Below are 23,700 nucleotides of genomic sequence, written 5' to 3' on the forward strand. Positions count from 1 at the left end.
CAGTCCAGTCTGTGCTGAAACACTACTGTCAATCAACTATCATGGGAGGGGCCTGTACAGAACTACGTCATTCTGACAGGGCTCTCAGAACAGCCTGATTTGAGAAAGGGGATTTTAAATAGGGATTTAAAAAAAAAACACTGGGTGGATTTTTATAATTATAGGATGGATGTGTACACACACTGCCAACACACATTTATGTTCAAACAACTTGAAAAGTGAATTTTGCATCCGATGACCCCTTTAAACATAGGAGCCTGAGTAAAATGCTTAATTTAGAAGAAAATTTCAGATGGCACTTAGAGGCTTTTGCATCTGAACTCTTCATATATATATTAACTTTTGCATGTTTGTCATTTAAAAAGTAATCACACAAAATAATAATTTACGAACTTTTAATTTAATTTAATAACACTAATATCATAAATTTATACTATTTATATATAATATTTATTATAATAAAACTATAGTAAGTTATAGTAGTTAGCTACTGCTAACACATTTATTCTCTTTTCACTTGCAAGTTTATGATGCGGATTTATTGCCATGCTGCATAAATTAAAATCCACTACTTTAAACAATCGATTTTCAAAGGTGAGGATCAAACCTCTCAATACTTCCACCCATCCCTAGTTGCAGGCCCTACATTAACTGTGTGTGCTAACCTCTCTCTGTCAGTCTGGGAAGTGGCCATATGTAAACAGCTTTGGGAGTTGGCTGTTCTTCTCACTCCTGTAGTTGATGTCAAAGAGGAAGACGGCGTCTGCTGAAGCACGTCGACAGCAGTCTGGTTCTGGCACATGCTCGGCTGGGAGCAGATGAGAGGCTGACAGGCTCAAAGACATACTGCTTGGATCTCAACAATACCAAGAATAATGCAAGGGCAAGAGGAAACGCCCATGTAAACATCTCTAAATCATGGAAACGCTATCTATTTATACTTCTCCTGGCCTAATTTTGAGGCTATGACGCCTTCTGTGAAGGCACAGACTATCAAGACGAATATCAGCCTAGCAAATCAAGTGCTACTGACAGACATTAGCTCCATTAGTTTACTTCACTTTCAGCTTATTATTATTTTATAAGAGAGAGAGAGCAGAGGACAGTAAAATTTTGAGGAGAAGAGACAGGAATCACAAGATTCAAACTTACAAATTAGCACCACAGTTAAATATGTAAAAGCACATATGCTAACCATCAACTCTAAATAATAACATTTTTTCAAAGAAGTACCTTGAGGTGTGCCATGTTGTCTTTACCAAAACATCTCCTGAATAACATACTCCAGCAAAATGGCTGCCCCAATTCAAACTACAGTGAAAAATGAGAAGCACCTCAAGCAGTTTTGACACTGCTGAAAAGCAGAATGCAGCAAACAGAGTTGTGTGGTTTTACTGTAATCCTTGCAGAAGCTTTCTATTTTTCTCAACTTCTCTGATACTCAGATACATTTTAGTTCCTTTAGTTCTCAGTTATGTATCAGCTGAGTGTCTACTGTCTATACCTTATAAGTAAGAGTATTATAATAAGTATGAGTATAGATCTAATTAAGTTTGATGAGACATGCTGAAATTCCCTTGTGAAAAAGTACAGTTAAGCATACTTATTACAGAAATAATATACTTTCAGTTATTATTCTTAACTAAATGTAATGTTTTCAGTCTTAATTGCATGTTATATACAAGTAAATTGAACTATATTTAAAATTTGTATTAAATGCATTTTGACCCATTTAAGTAGGACTTAAGTACATCTTTATATTAGTTCTATTGAAATAAGGTTAAATAGTACTGCTGAATGTATTTATGCTAAACTAAAAAAAAACTTTAATGTCAAACTTATATGTCATATATTTAAATAGATTTATAATTACATGTTAATTAATTATGAAGTTGCAAATTAGTACATCTAAAATATAGTAACTTAGTAAAATTAGGGCTCGAATGATTTAACACGTTAATCTAATTAATTAGTTACTGGAAAAAATAATGTGTTTTTAATTTTTTAACGCAATTAACACACCCAGCATTTTTGCACCATGCACTCTAGAAAAATAAATCCCTAAAATACTAGCAGCTCATTACTGGCTTATTAATACACAATGCAATGCGGTGTATTAATGCATGTGTAAAATTCAAAATATGGGTAAAGCACCTGTAAAAATAAATACGGGAAGTTCCTTCAAAATACGATTTTTTTTTAGAGTACATATTCCAAAATTTGCATAAAAATATGTGTATGGAAACCCATTTAGTGTTGCTATCTCTTTTGAAACTCCAGCAGAAGCCTCCATTTGCTCTTCATTTGAGATGAAGCATCTGAGAAATTAACCAGATCTCATTTGTGATTGTTCTTTCCTAGAGGTATGCTCATTTCTCTATCAAGGGAGGTCTGTAGTTACTTGCCCAACTAAATGTCTAATTGCATCTTGGCATTGCATATCAATACATGTGTTATGCTTCATCTCATGTAATCACTTTTATTACAACGTTGTGAGCATTGTTACCTTCATCAGAGCTAGAATGGGGGCCACTTCAACATTATAATATCTTCACAAACAGCACCTGCGAGTCCGGCCTGCAATAAGGTCTCCCTATTAGTCACGTAACAAAAAAGGCATTCTCCCGTATTTATCGTTATCTCTGCTATACGAAAGATGCCTATCGCACAAGGGCACGATATCATCCAAACGCTTAGGGAGAAAGGAATGTCTCAGCTCAAAATAATCATTCTCTCACAGTCTGGGTGACATTCAATTTGATTCAAAGCACTCGAGTCATGTTAATATCTCTGTGCATTGCAAGCACTGATGTAAGCCACTTCATAACAGAGGAGCCATTCAGAGCCACTGAATGCCAAGTGATGATTTGAGAAGCACAAAGGAAGCTCAGCACTATTTAATAACAGTACGCAGGAGCAGAATGCCTGTGGAAACTGACATCCTAACAGATTTCAATGGCTCTTGAGGTCGAAAGTTTACTCTAGGGCTGTTTGCATGTTGGCACATCTCTGGAGGTTCCAACACGTGTATATAATTTCATCGGTGAAAACACAACCGCTCTCGTTTTTGGCTCTCAGAACCGCCTGATGCTTTCATTAAATGTAATTACACAATCCATCAACCAGCCGCCATTTCAACGCCATCTCCCTTTCTCATTAAGCACATGCCTTAAATTAAAAATAAGGGAACAGAATCTTAGTGTTGACGTGTGGTTTTGATGAAGCTGGAGAATGCATTGCCTCAATGTTCATTTCATCCTCTCTTATGAAACGGATCAGCAGGTGTGACGAAGGAATCTCCAGACGTCGGTGCTCTGGCCCTCCTCTGCTGTTCTCCATCCAGCCTCATAATACCGCCGTGTGGCCAAGAGGAGGAGCGCGGAAATGGAAACGCTGCTAGATGAGTGTAATGAGGTGCACCTGGTGCTTACTGCCTCATCACTGCTGCCATAAAACTGTGTTTTTTCACCATGAAAGAGATTCCAGCATTGAATGCATGAAGTGACCCTAGCCCCTAGGTAGGGTTGCAGCAGCCATTCATAAGTTCTTAATTAAAGGAATAAACTGAAACCAAAAATGGACCCAAAAATGAAAATTCAGTCATCAGCAACAAACAGCTGCCAGTAGCCATTGATTTCCATAGTATGGAATCCATTTATACTATGGAAGTCAATGGCTACCAACAACTGTTTGGTTACCAGCATTCTACAATATATCTTCAACAGAAAAAAGAAACTCATACAGGTTTAGAACAACATGAGGGTAAGTAAGTGATTACAAAAAGTCCACACGCTTAGTAACCAGCTAGTTTGTAACTAACTCTGTATTTCATTTGGTGACAGTGCCACCGTTTGTTCTTAAGGCAGAACATAGCTAGTAGGTTGTAAGCTCTTTGTAGTGCATGGTCACATTATATAATGTTTACTCTCAATGATACAATAGCAGCCTTCAAATGTATGAGCAGAACCCTAGTGAAAAATAAATACACTAAAATGTAATTGAAATACATTTATTTCATGCTAAGTATACTACAAATACATTTACATATTTATGTGCTTAATAAAAATACTCTGCAATTGTACTATTAGTAGACTAAACGTGTATACTTAAAGTCTTCTAAACTGGAACAACTAATTTTGTACTTAATGCACTTTAATTTTGCGGAAGTAGTGCTGAAGTCCAATTAAAGATATACGGAAATATATTTTTGATTGTGCTAAAGTGGAACTATTGCAAGAATACTTCAGGTACACTTTAAATATCTTGCATTTAACGACCGATATTAATCAAAGATCATACAATCCTCATCAATAGTGACATTAAAACACATTTTAGGCTTAATATTAAAAAAGTGCATTGTCCACAAGTAGTACTCGAAATAAAGTTTAATTATATTTTCTATATAAGTAAGTCTCGAGCGATATGTCAGTAAATATGCTAATAGATCTGAACTATACTTAGTCTGAAATAAATATATTTTAAATATATTTTAAATATATTACTTTTTTACTAGGAAACTTATGCTGGAATGCCGTAAATTTCCATTTAATTTATTTTGCCTCACTTCAATAATGGTAAAAATGTTTCCAATGAAATATGATACTACTTAATCATGAATAACATAAAAGGTATTTGTATATGTAAATAACAATTTAACATTAAAACATTGAAACATTATATGATAAAAAAAAATTAATTACATTTATTTATTATGTTTGTTCTCTCTATTAAAATGTAAAAGTCAAAATTATCATATATGTCTGAGCAAATTGATGGAAATCAGTCAACCTGCTATTTTATTCCAACCTGCTCAGAGGCTTTAAATATTTTGTTTATCTGTCAAGTTACATTTCAACTAAGTTTAATGGTAGTTTTAGTAGTGTGGAAGTTGTAACTAAGTGCTCCTTTATGTCAAAAATAGGCCAAGCTGTAACTTACACACAACTGGTGCAACCAGCCCTGTACCTGCTGGATTGATCTCATCCCCCATTTCCTGCACAACGAGGAACCCACATCCTGTTTTTTGTCCTTTATTTCACTACCCCTTACATGGGCCCGGCCCCCTCCCTTTGTTTGTTTTATTATTTTGTCACAGGTTTAAAAGCCTTTCTGAGGCATGTCACTGCTAATCCCATTGTGGATATGTTCTCTTCCCATCACCCTGGCTAATTAGACATCTACTCATCTGGGGTTAATGGGAGATTAGTCCACAAATTAGGACTTCTGTAAGCTTATCATCAGGAAGGCAAGACCAGTCCAAGTCCACAAATATATTAATTAGAGAAATGGCAAGATTTATTTTTTTTCACATTTATGGTATTTCCCTGACTCATTGAAACAAGTCAGAAACAATGTGAAAAAAGTGTACCTTTAGGCAATGTTTCCTCTAAGCTGCACACATGTGCGGCCGCGAACTTCTTGCGTCACGACTAGGGATATGCCGGTATCAAATTTTCATGTTGCGATTAATTGCTAATGCTTCTATCACGGTATTCGGTATTATCACGATATTGAAATTTAGTTTAAAAAAGTGCTGTCATAATACAGTATTAACAGGTTTAATAAAATTTTTCTTATAACAAAAATAACTGAACCCGAATACCGGCACAAGTCTAGTCACGACCATGCAGAAGAAATATTATGCTGCGCACAAGCGACAATAAAATAAGTAAAGCCATTTGACTGAATTCTAGTAAATGCGAAATAATTCTCAGCCAAATTGCTATAGAGTTGGTGTCGCTATAGAGTTAGAACTGGTAAATGCGGTTTACAGGTTTCATAGAAAGAGAATGATATCCTCCAAATGAGGCGCTGTAGACATTGAATAGTTTAATGGTTGTGGACAAAATAGCTCAACAAGAAAGCCAATGCAAACGCAATGACATGTAAAATAAAATGTCATCATGTTTTAAACAAGAGTGTCTTGATTAAGTGATGGAACTAGCGGATGATGGGCACAGAACAGTAACAAAAACTCACAAACATTTACAGTAACACACAGGTGTATAGTGTGCAAACTCTATTACATGTTTAGATAACTATATAAGAATTCACTTTTTATATATATATATATATATATATATTTAGCTTACAGATCTCAGTTTAAATGCCTCAGTTTGTTTTTATATTATATTATATTATATTATATTATATTATATTATATTACGGGGCTGTTGAATGCTTGATCTGACTGGCTGACGAACGTTCTAAGGTGTGCAATTATTTTCAGGGAAACGCATGGCGAACGTAGTTCCAGGCAGCTCTTGACCGCATTACATGTCCATATCACTTCGCCAAATCATTTCAGTTATTTCAAAGGTCCTTACAGCCTAAAACAGCAAAAGAACCAAAACTCACAACGACACCAGCCAAACAAATAAATATAGTAAACGACAGGATAAAAACGACAGATCATTTCCATGTTTTTGTAACAAAATTACGTTTTTTTACGAATTACGAAAGCACATACTCTATCTCTCCCCCGCTCTCTCCCTCACAGACGCACACACATACAAGTTTGCACACACACTAACATACGTGCTAATGTTGTTAGCACTACTCTGATGATTTTATCAGTAACATCAACTTAATAACTACATGACTTCTCACAAGCGAGGTAACAACAGCGCTGTTCATGAAGAAAATGAACTTAAAGTTTCACTATTACTAGAGACATTGCTGCCGAACACTTTTGAGAGACACACAGACTCACAGAGGTAATCTCTCTCTCTCTTATTTAGTTATTAACTGCATTAGTCTGCTATCAACAGCTCAATCCTCCGTTACTAGGTCTAAAATTATGTTTTGGAATTAGCAACGGAGGCGTTGGATGAGATGCGGAAGAAATTAATCCTACTCACAATAGTGTTTTAAGAACAAAAACCAGACAAATACCTTGAAATATATCATCTGATCGATGTCTTGAGGTGTGGTAACCATAGTATAAGCGGAATAATTGACTTTGGTCCATTGAATTCTTAGAAAATAATGCACACCCGAGGTGGTGATGCGGCCACGATGCGAAGCGGGGTCAATTAAACCCCTCGTCAATTATTCCTTACTTATATTGTTATATTATACTTTATTATAATATTTTTAATAATATAATAATAATAATAATATTTTAAATATAAATTATATTTAGATCATGACACTTTAAGGTAATAATATGCACCTTTTAGCAGTAAATAAGGTGTAACTTTTGAAAAGGTACCGCCCCAGTGACAGCTTTTGTTCCTTGAGTGTGATAATGTATTCAAATTTTGTTCAATGTGTTATTTTAATGTGTTTCAATGTGTTTAAAGTGTTATTACACTAATCGGATACACAGGAAAATTAAAGGGGGTTATATTATGAGTAATCAAACTTTCTCTGATCTTTTTAGATAAATGAGTTTATGATACTATGAAAAATAAGAATGTATGAACCCAAAAATTCACCCCCGGAGATATTTATTAAAATTTAAGATGCACTAAAAAACTTATTCAGGGTTGGTTGTTGGCTGGTTAGCATGGGTCAGTAAAAAGCCAAAAAAACGGCATGCTTAATTCTAAGAGAACGTGAAAAATAGTCATAAAAATATATATTATTACTGTTAAGAGCAAAATACTTAATTCTAATTTCTAACATTATGTGGACCTTGGGGAAAAACAGTAATAATGAATCTGCTTTTTTGGCTTTTTGTTCATATTTTCAAATTGGAACGACATACACAAATTTCTATTCCTCTCATGGAAACCAGCCACTTTAGTGGAACAGTTTTGGAAAATTGCCAGGTTCTCTTGGTGAAATGGCAGGTGGCTTCGAGACTGACCACACATCTGCCAACACAAAAGTGAAAGCGTAGGAGCCCGGAGGAGATTCCTCAGTGGAATTCCTTTATAGTCCGCCATGCCTCTCATCAGAGAGATTTTAACTACATTACTTCCTCTAGCCATGTGTGCCGATGGCAACTACTTTTGTCGGCAATGCACTAATACACAGATTAGAGATATCACTGGATATTGCAAACAAGAGAGGGGAGATATGCTTAGAGTAACCGAACGCTAGCTTCCTGTTAAAATCACAGTATTAACACACTAAACACCCCCTCGGGTCTGCTTAAGACAGAGGTCTTTGGAAATTTTACGAATTTTTCCAGTTTTTATCAGCATTGGGATTACGTTTCTGGCTCGGCTTTGCCAACCTTTTGATTAAAGATACTAGTATTTATTTACGTCACAGAGGAAGTCATTAGCACAAATACGTGGCATGAATTCTTCAAGTATGAGAACCCTCTCATGTAAACATGGCATTTTGAGGGAAAAAGAGAATTGTTAATGATTATGCAAATGGGTAATCACATTGCAGGTTTTATGAAGCAGAAACTGGCTGGTGGCACAAACCTGCACAAGGTTCCACCCCTCCAACGATTCGGCGATGATCGAAGTCACTGATGGACACACTCCTCCAAAGATCATCAAATGTTTCGGACCGTAGCAGATTGCATCAAAAAAGGCCCGCAATCCCTTTGCGTTGTCACACTGAAAAGAGAAAAAGGGAGTAGAATTAAGTCAGAAAAGTCTATAAATATACATAGAATGGTAATGTCAATCATAATGACATCAGCAGGTGTACTTGCTCTCAATTCATCCACTTAGAAACCTTGAGAGCTTTTTCTTGATTTGTACAACCAAAAACCCAGTGCATATTTCTTTCATAATATGGTGTAAAGGAAGAGGGAAATGGGAAAAAAACATGGACCTCGAATTTCTGAATGTGAAAACATGTCTGATGTACAGGAGAGCCCAACTGCTGCGGCACTATGCGCCCATTTCATATCACTATGGCAACGCTCTTGGCTCTGTAGAAAGTGCTGAAGAAAGGAAAAGATGTAGCAGGGATATTGATTGTGATGTGAGCCTCTAACTGTTTTATCTTTGATTTTCTGATGTTGGTAATGATATTTCAGTCCCTGCTAAACACTTCCGAAGGTCAATTAACAGCAGTCGGCTTGACCTGACTCAATCCTGGTCGTAACCAGAAATGTCTCAACACTGCACACAGTGACCCGGTCAAGAATTTCCTCTTGCCTTTCGACCTCGCTTGCTAAAGTGCCTTCTTGGCTTATTTTAACCAAAGAACACATTTAGTTTTGAGATTTAATATAGCAATATCAATATAGCAAAAAAAAAAAAAACATTTCAGTTAGGGGCATCATCATCATCTATAACAGGGGTGTCCAAACTCGGTCCTGGAGGGCCGGTGTCCTGCAGAGTTTAGCTCCGACTTGCCTCAACACACCTGCCGGGAAGTTTCTAGTATGCCTAATAAGAGCTTGATTAGTTGGTTCAGGTGTGTTTAATTGGGGTTGGAGCTAAACTCTGCGGGACACCGGCCCTCCAGGACCGAGCTTGGGCACCCCTGATCTATAAAATGGAAAATTATAGTATATGTTAGGGATGTAACAATATCAAAATCTCACGATACAATGATATCGCGATATGAAGTCCACGATACAATATTTATTGCAATATTTTTTTTAAAAATGCAAGTGAAGAATTGGAAAAAATTTAACATTTTGTACATTTTAAAGTTAAATTATTCTATCCAATGCATTTTGAGTCGAAATTAAGAGCTCCAACCCATGTTCTTAACTAAGAAAACTTAAGTCAAGTCAGTGAATTGACTTGTACCTCAAATTTAAAAGGGACACAACCCTCTTTTTATTTGTTATATACTGTCTCAGTCTAAATTACATTCACACTGGTGTTTTAGGAAGCCAAACAAATTAGAATATATTAATAATAACAACAACAACAATGACAGTAATAGCCATATATTGTAAAACAATTGCACTGTAAAATAAATGAAAATTTATATATTTCATATGTATATTATTTTTGCTTTACACTACAGCAGGGAAATACTTCTTTCCTAATGTTTTACACTTGAAAGAGATATTTTGAATTTGGACTGCATTTAAACCGCTAGCTGTCAGAAATTTATGCTGCACTTTTAAGCTTTTATTTTGAAGGAAAACTCCAGCTTCAGTGAAAACATGCTTACAAAATCGCGTCTCACTACAAATCTAGTGAAATGCTGTAATCATCTGCCACGTTATATAAGTACATAAAGTATAAATATATATACACATTGACATATTATTGACATATTATCTTACTATGCACAGTTACTTTTAATAAACTAAGCAAAATATCATCTGACAGCTGGAAATGAACAGCTTTGATATGATGATGATTTGATGATAACAACATTTTTGTTCCAACAGAAAATAACTCAAAGATTTGCAACTCAATTAGACTAGCCAAATTTAGAGACTTTAGACAAACACTTTTTTCTTTTTTACCTAAAATAGTTATGCAACTTAATCATCAAAGCCCAAGGTTGTGCTCCAAATTTGCTGTTCAAAAATCGTAGGTGTCACATGACCAATCGGGTTGAACGAGCAAGACGCTTCTGTTTCCAGTATGTCTTTGAGCATTTATGTGAAGGCTATTTTTGGCCCACAACCAATGATGATACAACAGACGTTCTTACACAAGCAGTACATCTCTATTTCTGACACTCCATCATACTTGGTAGTGCTCACTAGCCAGTGAGCTTCAGCGTCAGAAATAGAAGTGTTAAAAAAAGACTGTGGCATGTGAAGAGCAGGAATATGAGATGAGGCACTGCAGGACGAGTCGATTGAAGTGATGCTGTTCATAATGCTGAATAAAACAGCAGGCTTTTAAAAGATCTCATTTGCATATTTCCTCCATATTCACTTCATTCTGGTCATCAGTAACCACCAAAACACTGAGTGCAAAACAGCCTTTTCTTCTTGTTTAACAAAAAATTGTCTGTTCTCCAACAAGATGCTAGTTAAATCCCGACATTATAGCAAGTTTCGAAATGAAAGTTTTCGGGAGTGAAATATGCTGTAATAAGTGACGGACGGATAAGCGCCTCGACCAATTAAGAACTACTGTGAAAATGAATCACTGCGACAACATTTAACTAGACGCATCATCATCAACAGTCAATTTAAGCTTTACTTCAACCTACTGACCAAGACTGTTGTCTTCAACCGTACCCATGATCATTCAGCCAGTAATGAAGCTCTAGCTACAAATACCATTCCTGAACATTCACGTTGAATGAAATGTGAGGTAATTGACCATGAAATTGTGGTGCTCATGTGACTGAAACACATTCTGCACTGAAATCAAGGCACCTTTGAACACCAGCAATCACAACGTGGTCGTTTGCCTTATAAGGCGCACATCCATGATCTGCAGAGCAGGCTTTGGCCATGTTGTCATGGGAACGCACTCCTCACTTTGAACGCTAAATGAAGGAGGAAGCAAGGCCGGCATTGATAGATATAGCACGGATTGGCTGCTACAATCATGATGTTATTAATCAGTATTCAGAGGTGACATTTGAGGGCTTAATTTTGGATTTCACAGAGCTGGTGCCAGACTGAGAAACTTGATGACAACAGGCCACCACCACAACATCATCGCAAACTATTTTAATGGACATATCTCTTCACTAAACTTGTTAAAGACAAGACACACACATTGAACTTAAAAAATTAAACTAAAACATTTTTAACAACATAATGACATTGGATTTATAGTCACTGATGTATGTAAGGAATATTCTGGGTTTCAACAGCATAATATAACGGCATACCTGCAATGTTGACCATCACAAAAAAAAAAATCATTTAGCAGATTTCAGCAGTCAATTACACTGGATAAATAACACAGATTAAGAGTTATTTTAGTATTGTTTACTATAAGTATTTTTGGTAACACTTTAGCATAGAGACCAATTCTCACTATTAGCTAGTTGCTTATTAGCATGCATATTACTAGCATATTGGCTGTTTATTAGTGCTTAAAAAGCACATATTCTGCATGACCATACTCTACATCCCTAATCCTACCCAATACCTCAACTTAACAACTACCTTACTAACTATTAATAAGCAGCAAATTAGTTGTTTATTGAGGCAAAAGTCATAGTTAATGGGTTGTTAATAGCGAGAATTGGACCTTAAAATAAAGTGTGACCATATTTTTAAATATTTTGAATTAGCTTTTATTTTTTATGTTTTCAGTTATTTTATTCCGAGTTTTAGTTTTGTTACTTTTGATATGTGCTTTTGTCATTTTTATTAGTTTTTAGGTAACACTTTAGTTTACAGACCAACTCTCACTATTACAGTACTATTACCTACTTTATGAGCATGCATATTGTCTGTTTATTAGTACTTATAAAGCACATATTAATGCCTTATATAGCATGACCATATTTTAGATCTCTTAATCCTATCATATACCTTAACTTAACAACTACCTTACTAACTATTAATAAACAGCAAATGAGGATTTTACTGAGGCAAAAGTTTATTGAGTAGTTAATAGTTGGTTAATAGTGAGAATTGGTCCTCAAACTAAAGTGTGAACACTTTATTATATTATATTATATTATATTATATTATATTATATTATAACTTTCAGGTAAGTTTCAAGGTTCAACCTTTCATGTTTTTGAAGTTTAAGCTTTTCTTCTAATAGTTACATTTCATTTTATTTGAGCTTTATTGTCGAATACTATAAATTATTTTTAATAGTTGTAGTTAACGATAACAACACAAGCGCTCATTTTGGAAGCTTGTGTTTCTGACACAGTTGTGCTCAGGTTCAAGTAAACTGATCAAAATGTACTTGTCCATCTCAAAATCTAAATTTCATGTCCATGTATTTATGCATTTCCTTCAGTGTAAAAAGCCTGAAGGTAGGAAAATGTACAGTCAGCTGTAATTATCATTAAATAAACATCTTAATATTTATACCGTCCCACTCTGCTTCGTGTTCAGAACCAAATCACCTTGGCTAGGATTACTTTACAAAAATGACAGAGTAACTGTACATTATCTGATACCTGCATTGTCCCATTTACTTTCATAATAAGTGCCTGGATAAAAAATATTGTGTGCAGTTTACTGTGTATTGCACAAATGCTGCAGACTGAACTTAGAACATTCCTTTAACTGTCTGGGTCAATTTTGGACCCAGAATCAAACAATCCTCTAGGGCCAGCTGCTCAACGAGAGTATGGCAGAGGGCAAGTCTGTGTTTATAGGACTGAGCCCCAAAGTCCTGTCAGTCGAGCCATTAGCATGGTAAGTCAGCCCAGCACAGTGACCACAAGACTTACTGCTGTTGACACACCATCTCTCCTATGACCGGACTCTAGACCTCCAGTAGACGAGGAGAAACACATATAAAGCCAAATCTCAAGCTCTGAAGCACCGATTATGTGTAGATTCAGAGGATGTTTATTGAATACACCAAATATATCCTTCTAGAAGGAACCAGTTCCCTCAGGAAATACTGAACTATAACAAACTGGTTATTTATGGAAGCATTAGTAATTAGGACAGCTGGTAGAATTTACATATTACGCATTAACCACATTTCTATGAACAAAACTGTAAACAAACATATTTTAGTCAGATCATTCACTAGCTTGATTTGCTCATTAATCTGCATGTATCTGATGGAAAATAAAATAGAAGAGGACACATAAATTTGCAATTGCAGAAGCAAATGACTCGGAAAGGACAGTAGGCTAAGGATTATTAATGAAACTATTTCCTCTGACATCTTCAGCATCATAAAATGGCCACCCGTGGCATTGTCGCAACAACAAGGGATAATCACGGCAAGCTAACCATGATGAAACGGCTTGTTAACAGTGGCAACGGCAGCAGCTGCACCTGTTGCCAGTCAATGGCAAATTACTGCACCCAGGTATGCAACCTGAAGACTTCAGTACTGGGAGAGAGAGAGAGAGAGAGAGAGCAAATGAGGAGCAGAATGTCTCTTAGAGTCTGCTCCTTATAAAGAGGCTTAATGACACGTACAAAAAGGTGCATGCACACACAACTGAAAAAATAAGAAATTAATAAAAAAAAACTATTTTGTCACCTTTCATTCGGTAGCCTACACATCAATGACACCCCATATTCGATTTTCCTTCTTCAATCACTAACCCTTTCTCCCTCTGCAGATTCTACCCGGTAACGAGAACGGGTCTTTCATTGGCCCGTTTTCTAATCAATGGTCACTGAATACTTATCTGAAACCTTCTGAGGTTATGGAGTTCAATTTGAGCATTCTTTCTGCTCTTAGCTTTTCTAATGTTAATAAAACCAATTCCTGGAATTAAAAACAGACAAAGATAAAAGTCTGCAGTCTGACGTTCATAGGTTAACATTTACAGCACAAATTAGTCTTGTGGCGAGGGCGCTGCTGAAGGAGAAATTATCACATTTTTATTCCACATTAAGGAAATTTGACACAATTTGTGATAAATGGTTAGCTTTATATATGGCCATTTTACATACACACCAAAGCTGATGTGGAAAGTACAAACATTCAGAATCTCTCAGGTGATTGTGATAAATATTGTATTTTGTGTTAAGTGAATGATTTGCATATGTATGTAAATGATAGCTAATAAAACTAACAGAATGAACAATAAATGGCATTTATTGCTTCATAAAATGTTTTATTTCTCCTTAAAACACTCAGCATAAATACATGTGATCGGTGGGCGGACATTTGCTTTGTATAAAACCACTCACTTGTTAACTCTCTCTCTCTCTCTCTCTCTCTCTCTATATATATATATATATATATAAAATACCAAAATACAATATACTTCATTATTGTATTTATGCTAATAAAATGTTAAAGACCTACAGTACATGGCTAAAGAGCAAAGAGAATTATAAACGAATATGTTTACTTAATACTACGTAATATAAGGTTATGCTTGGCGCTAAAAGTGATTACCCAAAAACCCCAAGCCCCTCCAAAATATTTCCACTTCCTGTTTGTCCTTAAGAAAAAGATGCCCTTTTCAAACTCTCAGCATTGCACCAAGAGTTCAGTATGAGAAATCAAATCAACGCTGTCATTATGTCCAATTTCATTGTTTAAAAGCATACAGCATGAAGAGATCAGCATGGCACTCATGCAGATGCCTGTTGTTACGTTCCCTCCAAAGCAGGAACCGGCCTAATCCCACCCGCCACCAGCGTCATCACCCAAATCAAACTACTGCCAAGATGTCTGGCATAAAAAGACTTCTAAAACAGGAAACATGGTTCAAATGGATGCAATTTCAAAATAAGGCTATTATTCACAGCACTGCTATTACAGATTCTTTGTTCATAGATATTGTGCAATTTGATGTTTATCGTAAAATAAGGTCCTAAATTACCTTATGTCTAGGTGCAGCAAGTACAGTAGGGACATCAAAGCGCTGACAATTAGGGTCACGTACGGTGTTCCTGTCCAAAAGCCAAGGGCTGAATTTCTCATTGCATCTAGAGCACACAGGCATGAGGGCAAAAGCAGCCCTGTGCATTTGTTCCCCTTCACTGGGCTCAGGGATCCATCCAGCTCCACTCACGCGCATAAATTCACCTCGATTTTTAAGACCCCAAGACAAGTGGCTTGGGCTTTTGGACATTTGTGACTGCAAACCAGTACCATGCTTGCTGTGGGAATTTTTGCTTGAGATGTTCACACCTTTGTGTTGCATGAAACTGAACCAAGTACTCTGGTTTTGTAAGGTAACACGGTGGAGTAGCTGAGAGGGTGCATTGATTGACTAATGCCAAGCACACAACATAAGACCAATGCTATTCGCCCTGCTAACATTGAACATTTTTTGTGTCTTGTTTGTCTGCAAACGCACATTCTCCACCCTGGCTATGATCCAGAAATTGGTTAACGGATCAATGACAAATTAGAACATCCAAAGAAAATTTAAAACAAGTGCCAGATGTACTCATGTATTCATGTTGGTTTCATATGACTTTTGACTGTACTAAAAAATTAATACAAATTTCAAGAAAAATTTAATGATTAATGAAATAATTATTTAAGATATCATGTGGTGTAACCATTAGTTAAAAATTAATAACACATTTCCTTACACCTTGAATACATAGATTGTAAACATCTTAAACATTATTTAAAAATAAATAAATAAATAAAATAAAATATACCTAATAAAAAAAATAAAATATTATTTTTACACATAACAGGAATTATTCATTCATAAATACATTACATTTTTGGGGAGTTGCACCATTTGCAACTTTGCACCATTGCACCATTTACAACTTTAACTTTGCCTTATAAATAGTTCACATATATTCCGTGCAGAGACTTTTTTTTCTTTGCACATTGGCAAAAACCTGGCACTACTGAGTGAATCAACCACCGCACATGTAATGTAGCAGCTTAAGCATGAACATGACACACTCATGAACTTTGGTGGTATTTAGGGGGCTATGCCAAGACTAGTGTTAAATTATTGCCATCTTTTCCAGAAGACTGGAAACTGTTGACTGTTGTGAACTGTAAAAGCCATATTGTTTTGAGTGCACTGAACCATTATTAGTGGTTTGCGGTTATCAGGGGCCCTCAGTACAAAGCGGCTTGGTTGAGTGATGAAAAATGACAAAATGCAATAAAAATTCCCCAAAACCATCACCTCCAGAGGAAACTGTGCTCGGGGCTCTGTTAAGCAAGAACGAAGCATCAAGCAAGTTGCATCACTGTGGCATCAAGGTATTTTCAGACTCTGAGATTATCAAAGGTTCCCATCAGAAGATGAACGACACTGTAAACAAACAGTAAGGAGAGCTATTAGTATACTGCTCCAAAGAAGGTTTAAAACAGTATATCTTTGTAATTGGTGGAAATGTGGAAAGAGACAGAGCGAGAAGGATGGCTGTGGAAAGGAAGGCCATTATCAAGTTAATTATTTCTTGGCCTGAGGTCCTCCATTCTCCCCAGGATGTCTCCTCTGGAGAGCCAGGGAGGGGAGGCGGGGGTAATTACTGCCATTTTGGATAATTGTGGTGATGTGGCGCTCGGTACAGCATCAGGCCGGGATAAAAGGCAGAGCGTAGTCAGGGATGAACACGGGCCAGCTCCGAGCCTGTGTTCGGCCCCCTAGAGTTCCTTTAAGTGGAACGCCATCTAGTTCCCTTTCCCAAAAGCCCTTTCTTTGCAGTGCTTTCCTAAAGCAGTCCCATGGCCTGAAAAACTGCCCTTTAGATGGAAATCTCTTCCTCTTAAGTGGTAATTTAAACAAACGTGTTAAAATGAAATTCAGTCAGTGGATAACTCCATGATTAATACAGTACGTTCATACATTAATTCCTTCCAGCGAAGGCGATTTCCAGAGCACTTTTAGGGCTGAAGGTGCCAAGAGTTGTGAACACAACTGAATTATCTTCCCAGCTGCCACAAAGAGATGCATTGCACATGATTGCAGAGACCCTGAGTAACCCAGAGCTTGTAAGTTCCTCCTTCTTGCTGACAGCTAACGTGCCGTTGATCCATGGCTCTGCTGGCGACATGTTATTACTTAGACTACCACTCCCTGTCTGCACAGAAATCCCATTTTCAAGCGCAAGCCTCACCCTAAACGCTCATACCGCTTCCATTTATTTGTCATTATGCCTGGTGCCATGGCTGAGGCCATTAAACATCCCGAACGAGAAGAGAAAAATGTTTTGCGAGTGACGATATACATACAGCGGATCCTCATGCATGAAATCAGCGATATGTCTGATGGAGCCTTGTTTCTTTGGCGGGACTTAATGATGCTGCGGCTTCTGATGGGGAAATGGCGACTATGGAGCATGTGCTGGTCATTCTGTGAGACAAGAGATCTCACTGTTATGGTCGTGGTAAAATACTCCTCTCGCTCAAGGCCCAAATACCCACCCATCTGCTTCAGCCCATAATGCTCAGAGTAATGGGAGCCATTCATCAACCTGACTGCTCTTGGACACGGAGCAGAGCAAAGGGTGGACGGCTGACTGACATGGTCATATTAAAGTCTGCTCTGAGACTTACATTATTTGGAGTCTTGTGACAACAATGTCCTGCCTCTGTCCAACATAACTCCATTTAATCAGCTGCACGATCGCTCCACGTCTAGACAATTGTTGAACTCATACTGTTAATATCCTCATGACAATCCTCAGATGTAAAGCATTGTAAAGGCACAGACATATGAACAATTTGGAGAGAGAGTGACACACAAAGGTACGGGTCCTTGTTTCCCACAGCGCCACAGCAAAAGGCATCACATTTACAGTACCTGAATTGAATGTGATGACATAAAGAGACAGTGTACAGCAAAATACTGGCAAGAAAACATCTTTGTATTGAATGATTCTCACAAACTGCAGGCAAAAAATAATAAAGCAAAACCAGGTGAACAGGTCAACAGGTTCTTCAAATGAATCATTCAAAATGACAAGTCACTGGTTTGGGTAAGATAAATCCTTCACTGAATTAATTCACTGAATCACTGTTTCACAGGTAATTAATTAATATAATATAATATAATATAATATAATAAATAATTAGTGCTGTCAAATGATTAATCATGATTAATCGCATCCAAAATAAAAGTTTTTGTTTACATAATATATGTATACTGTTTATATGTATTATGTATATATAAATACACACACAAGCATGTATATATTTCAGAAAAATATGTTATGTTTATTTATTAAATATATTTATTTTATGAATATAAACATAAACATGTAAATACATGTAAATATTTTCAAAATATATACTGTATGTGTGTGTATTTATATATACATAATAAATGTGGAGACAGCATCACTGATTATAATAAGTTCTATACACTGATCTGTATATAATGAATCTCTATTATAGATCAGTGGTTCTATAGTATTTTGCCGCACCGTTTGCGTCCGGTGTAGACACGGTGTTAGGAATCGTTATTTGTTTTCCGTGCCTTATAAGGATTCATGCTTCGGGCACACTCCCACCCCCGCCACCGCCGATGTCATCGTCCATCTCAATGTTTCACTGTAGACATCGTCCGATGGCAATTTTGTAGACATCGCCCAACCCTAGGCCATACGTCACTTCACTTTCACGTTCACTTTACATTTCTACACATTTTTGCAAAATGAAATCCAGAAACCTACTAAATGTTACTAAAAGTAACTACATAACAAGCTGGGAATTTTTCCCAACAAGTTATGGTGTATCATGACAAAATGCTACATTTACTTTTTTTTAAATGCAGTGCTTTGCAGTTAAGCGAACTGAAGTCAGTTTTAAGTCAATATTTTATCATATTATATTCATATATTTTAACCCATTAAATATATGGGTTGTCTGAAATGGCAAATAATTTTAACAGACAACTTAATAACTTCAGTTGATGATGTGTAGAATTTTTTTATGAATGTGTATAAACATTTATTAATTTAAACATTTATCAGATATATAAAATATTTATTAACATAAAATACAAGCATATGTTGAATAATACTGAAGCTAATTAATGATTTTTACAAGTACTGTAATTGTTTAGGTATCTGTTTAGGATACAGTGCAGGGTAGTAACTGCTTACATGTAATCTGGATTACGTAATCAGGTTCCAAAAATTAAGTAGATTATATTACATTTTAAAATACTTGTAATCAGACTACAGTTACTTTTTTATTGATTACATGATTACATATTATTCACACAATAGCAATAAATTATTATTATTATTATTATTAATTCAATTAAAATCACAAACCCCAGTTTTGAAAGCCTTGATGTATGGTTAATTTTTTTAATCATTTCATGTTGTTAATAACAATAAATGGAATATATTTTCTTTCTCTTTGTATTATTATTTCAATATGGTACAAGATTATGTTATTTAAATCAATTTGATAAACAAGTTAGGTCAAAAGTAATCTAAAAGTAAGCATAAAGTAGTCTGATTATATTACAAAAAATGTGTAATGGATTACGTTACTAACTACAATTTTTGTCATGTAATTTGGAATCAGTAACAGATTACAATTTGTAAATAATCTACCCAGCTCTGGTAGGATATTACAGTTACAACTAAATAAGCCACTAGCAAGTGGTTCAGTTTACTGCTGTAAATAGTTTAATTATCATCATGGTCATTTTTTATTTCATCTTTGTTGTTGATGATAAAAATCTCAAAAAGAAAAAAACTAAATAAGTATCAACCGACACTGGCCTCAATCCTGTATCGATGAACCTGCATCAGGAATGCAATGTTGCATGCAATGCACTATTTTTGATGAAAAAGACTCATGTTTCATGACAGCAGCCACACTGTGTGTACCCATGACAGACGAGAAAGGAAATGGCTTCTCCTCCACACTGTGTTCATGGTAAGAAGTGATCCTGGTGGCGCGTGCCTTCAGTCAGAGAGCAGGGAAATGAAGCGCAGCGTGCTGATGCTCTGAAGGAGAATTATGCAGCAGCATTGTGATGCGTAGTGCTGGAGTGCCAGTTCAAATGGAGAGCTTTTGAGTGCTGCAGCCCAGCTCTGATTGTGTGGCGCAAAGCCGACACCACAAACACAGATGTATTAACCTGCGTGTTTACAGACAGCCAACAATGACCCTCGGCAATCACCAATCGGTTAACAAAGGAGCACAGCTTTATCCACGGACCAGGTGGCTAGCTAATATGAGATGTTAACCGTAAATGAAACACCAAGCCAGATCAAGTGTGAACTGCAGAAGATCAAGGAACTTGCTGTCTTAATTTGACATTATTATAAAGAAAACATCTCAGCACCCTTAATAATTAGTGTCCTCAGGGTTGTCTATACAAAAGCATGCTTGCGCAACTCTATTATAGGGCCTAATTTTAAGTTAACAAAATAAATATCTAATCACTGTGGCATTTTTTCCACTGTAGGTCAAAGAAAGTTAATTGCTCTTTATTATAGCCTGTAGCTGACAAACTTGCAGGAAAAGACTAATTTGTCTCTCCAAAGGAAATAATAAGCAAAAGCATTTGACCTCATAAGCACTGTAGGCTGAACTGCAAAGCCAAATGGATAAACAGGAAAGCATTAAACCCACTTGTGTTTGAAACCATTCAAACAGCAGGGCTTACTCCCTTTTTGGTGGTGCATTTAATCAAGGTGACTGTACAATTGAGGCCATTGTACACCAAACAAGTGACCATACAAATGCTGTGGCAGGAGCAGGCGGAAAATACTCATTTGAAGAGCTGATGTCAGACACAGCGTTGCCATGACTACAGGGAATGAGCAGGGAGCCTGAATCTTTAGAGAAATTAAAGGGAAGGTTAGTCAGTATTAACATTTTCTTCTCTTACACTGCAAGTCTGCTGCTCATTTAGGTCACAGTCTTGTTTCAAAAGTTTTGTAAAAAAGATGGTTTTAAAAATTTGTCCAATCTCTTTTTTGAAGGGTCACTCATAAATTAACATTCTGGGAACATTTACTCAGTCTCGTGTAATTCTAAACATGTAAGGCATTCTGTCTGGCATGGAACACAAAAGAATTTTGTGAATTTCTGAATTTTCACGCCGCTCTTTGTGATAACATAAAAGCACTATTAGTACTATATTCCGAGTCATCTGAAGCCATACAACAGCTTTATGGCCTAAAATTTAGGTCAACATTCACTAGCTCTCAAATCGCTTCTGTGTTTCCACATGTTCAAAATTCATGTTTGACAAAAAAGACATCAAACGTCATTGGTTATGCTACATGTTCACCATTATGTGTCTTCTGTGTCTTGTTCCATTCTTAGACTTGCTGAAGCTCTGGACTTTTCATTTCCTGGTCTTATCCTTCCATAGTTTTTGTTGAGGTTACTTAGTTCTGTTCCCATGTTTTGTGGTTCTTGTGTCTTGTTTATCTTCTATATTGTTATTTATTAAACTTCATCTGCACTTGGATACTCTCTCAGTCATCTCTGAGTTCCTCAGCATTACAGAAGACCAGACCAATTAAAAACAGAGTCAATACCATCACAGGAAGCAATTTGTAAATAAAACTACAAAAGGACTACAAAACCAAAACAGGAAACAGGAAACTAAGAAACAAGAACTATGACATAAAAGATCAAACAAACAGGGAACATTTAATAGGCTATCACATATCATTTTACTAATTGCAACGTACTGAGTTTGTTGAACAGTATATGTGTAAACATGAATGAGATCTGAAAGGTTGAGAGTATTTTTCAGTAGGCTAAATAACTTAAAACTAGTGGTCGACCGACATATCGCCAAGGCCGATATACCGGCCGATAATTGGCATTTTTCAAATATCGGCATCGGCTGATAAGTTTTTCTGTTTGACCGATGTGTTCGAGGCGGAACTTTTATTTTGAAGGCGCGGCAGACTTTTATTTTGATGGCGCTGAGAAGGGCAGCGCCTGAGCGCACACCGCTCACATTCTTCCTCTTGTTCGCTGTCGTCGTTCAGTTCTGTCTAATATAGATAGAAGTCTATCTAATAATCAGATAGAACTGTTAAACAAAGGAATTAAAATGTATACAAAAAAGTACTATAAGGATTGCTTTAATATTATTAGCAATAGAAAGGCAAACATTATAATACTTTCTCATTTGCCATCAGCATTCAGATAAATACGCATTTATATAATTTAAACAAATCTTTAAATGACTAATGAACGTTTAATTTCACAAACCTTGCAAACTTAGTCGGATCCAGTTGTGAGATCTTGTGAAGTGTGCATGTGTATCCTACATGATCGCGTGTTCTCTGTGTGACGGTCGATCTGTGAGAATTGAATGCTGACAGGAGGAGAGTTCAGCTTCACTTGAGATGCGCGAACTTTAAACGCTTTTAAAAAACGCTGCATTTTATGCATTTGCCCACTGTCATATTCATGTAATTTTCATTGCGTGCTCTATGTAAAATGAGTGTTACCTTGGCTTTATTTGAAAAATAAAATATGATTCCAAATGCACACAAACTTCCCAGAATACTGAGTGCCCTGTTGGTTACAGTGTTTACTTCCTTTTTAATTAGATTTTTATCAAATAATTATTTATTTGTGAAAAATGCTTTGTCTTCTAAAGTATAAGTATGTTTATTTTACACAATTATTTTTAATCCATTTTCAAATGATTTCAAATTTCTTAAATATAAATTAAAATAAATAAAATGATATCAGCTTTATATCGGCCATCGGCCACCCTGCTTTCCAAGATATCGGCATCGGCATCGGCTGTCAAAACACCCATATCGGTCGACCACTACTTAAAACATGGTCTGTTATCAAATGTTATATTATCTTTTGTGTTCCACAGAGAAAACTCTGGATTTGGAGTGACAAAAGTGAGTTTTTAAGTTAACTATTCCAAAAAATTCAGGTTACGCCTCATGAACAATACATGAGACAGAATAAGGAAATGTACAGTGTAGGGATATGCCGGTATCAAATTTTCATGTTGCGATTAATTGCTAATGCTTTTATCATGGTATACTGTATTATCACGATATTGAAATTTAGTTGAAAAAAAGTGCTGTCATAATACAGTATAACAGGTTTAATAACTTTTTTCTTATAACAAAAATAACTGAACATTTAAATGCAATAAAGCAATACAGAAATATAAGGGTTTACTCTTAGTTTTTTCTGTAATTTAATTACAGTTACTTCTGATGTAATTACATTAAATACTGTATAGAACAATAGTGGATTTAACATCAGAATGTAACATAATGTTAAAATATATGTTTTTAATGTAACCTTCTCCCTTTAAATACTTTGGTCAGTTCAAGAATAA

At 36.0% G+C, this 23,700-nt stretch overlaps 1 protein-coding gene across 1 annotated transcript in view; it reads right to left on the reverse strand.

Annotated features, from left to right (window-relative positions):
- LOC107724329 (gamma-aminobutyric acid type B receptor subunit 2-like) overlaps window positions 1-23,700 on the reverse strand; it is a 213,605-nt gene that overhangs the window by 149,143 nt on the left and 40,762 nt on the right. The window contains exon 2 of the mRNA XM_016533207.1: window positions 8,385-8,522. Coding sequence (XP_016388693.1) covers window positions 8,385-8,522 — 138 coding nt within the window. The remainder of the gene's footprint in view (window positions 1-8,384; window positions 8,523-23,700) is intronic.

Source organism: Sinocyclocheilus rhinocerous, unplaced genomic scaffold (genome assembly GCF_001515625.1).
Source record: "Sinocyclocheilus rhinocerous isolate Xijiao unplaced genomic scaffold, SAMN03320098_v1.1 scaffold574, whole genome shotgun sequence".
Taxonomy (NCBI): domain Eukaryota; kingdom Metazoa; phylum Chordata; class Actinopteri; order Cypriniformes; family Cyprinidae; genus Sinocyclocheilus; species Sinocyclocheilus rhinocerous.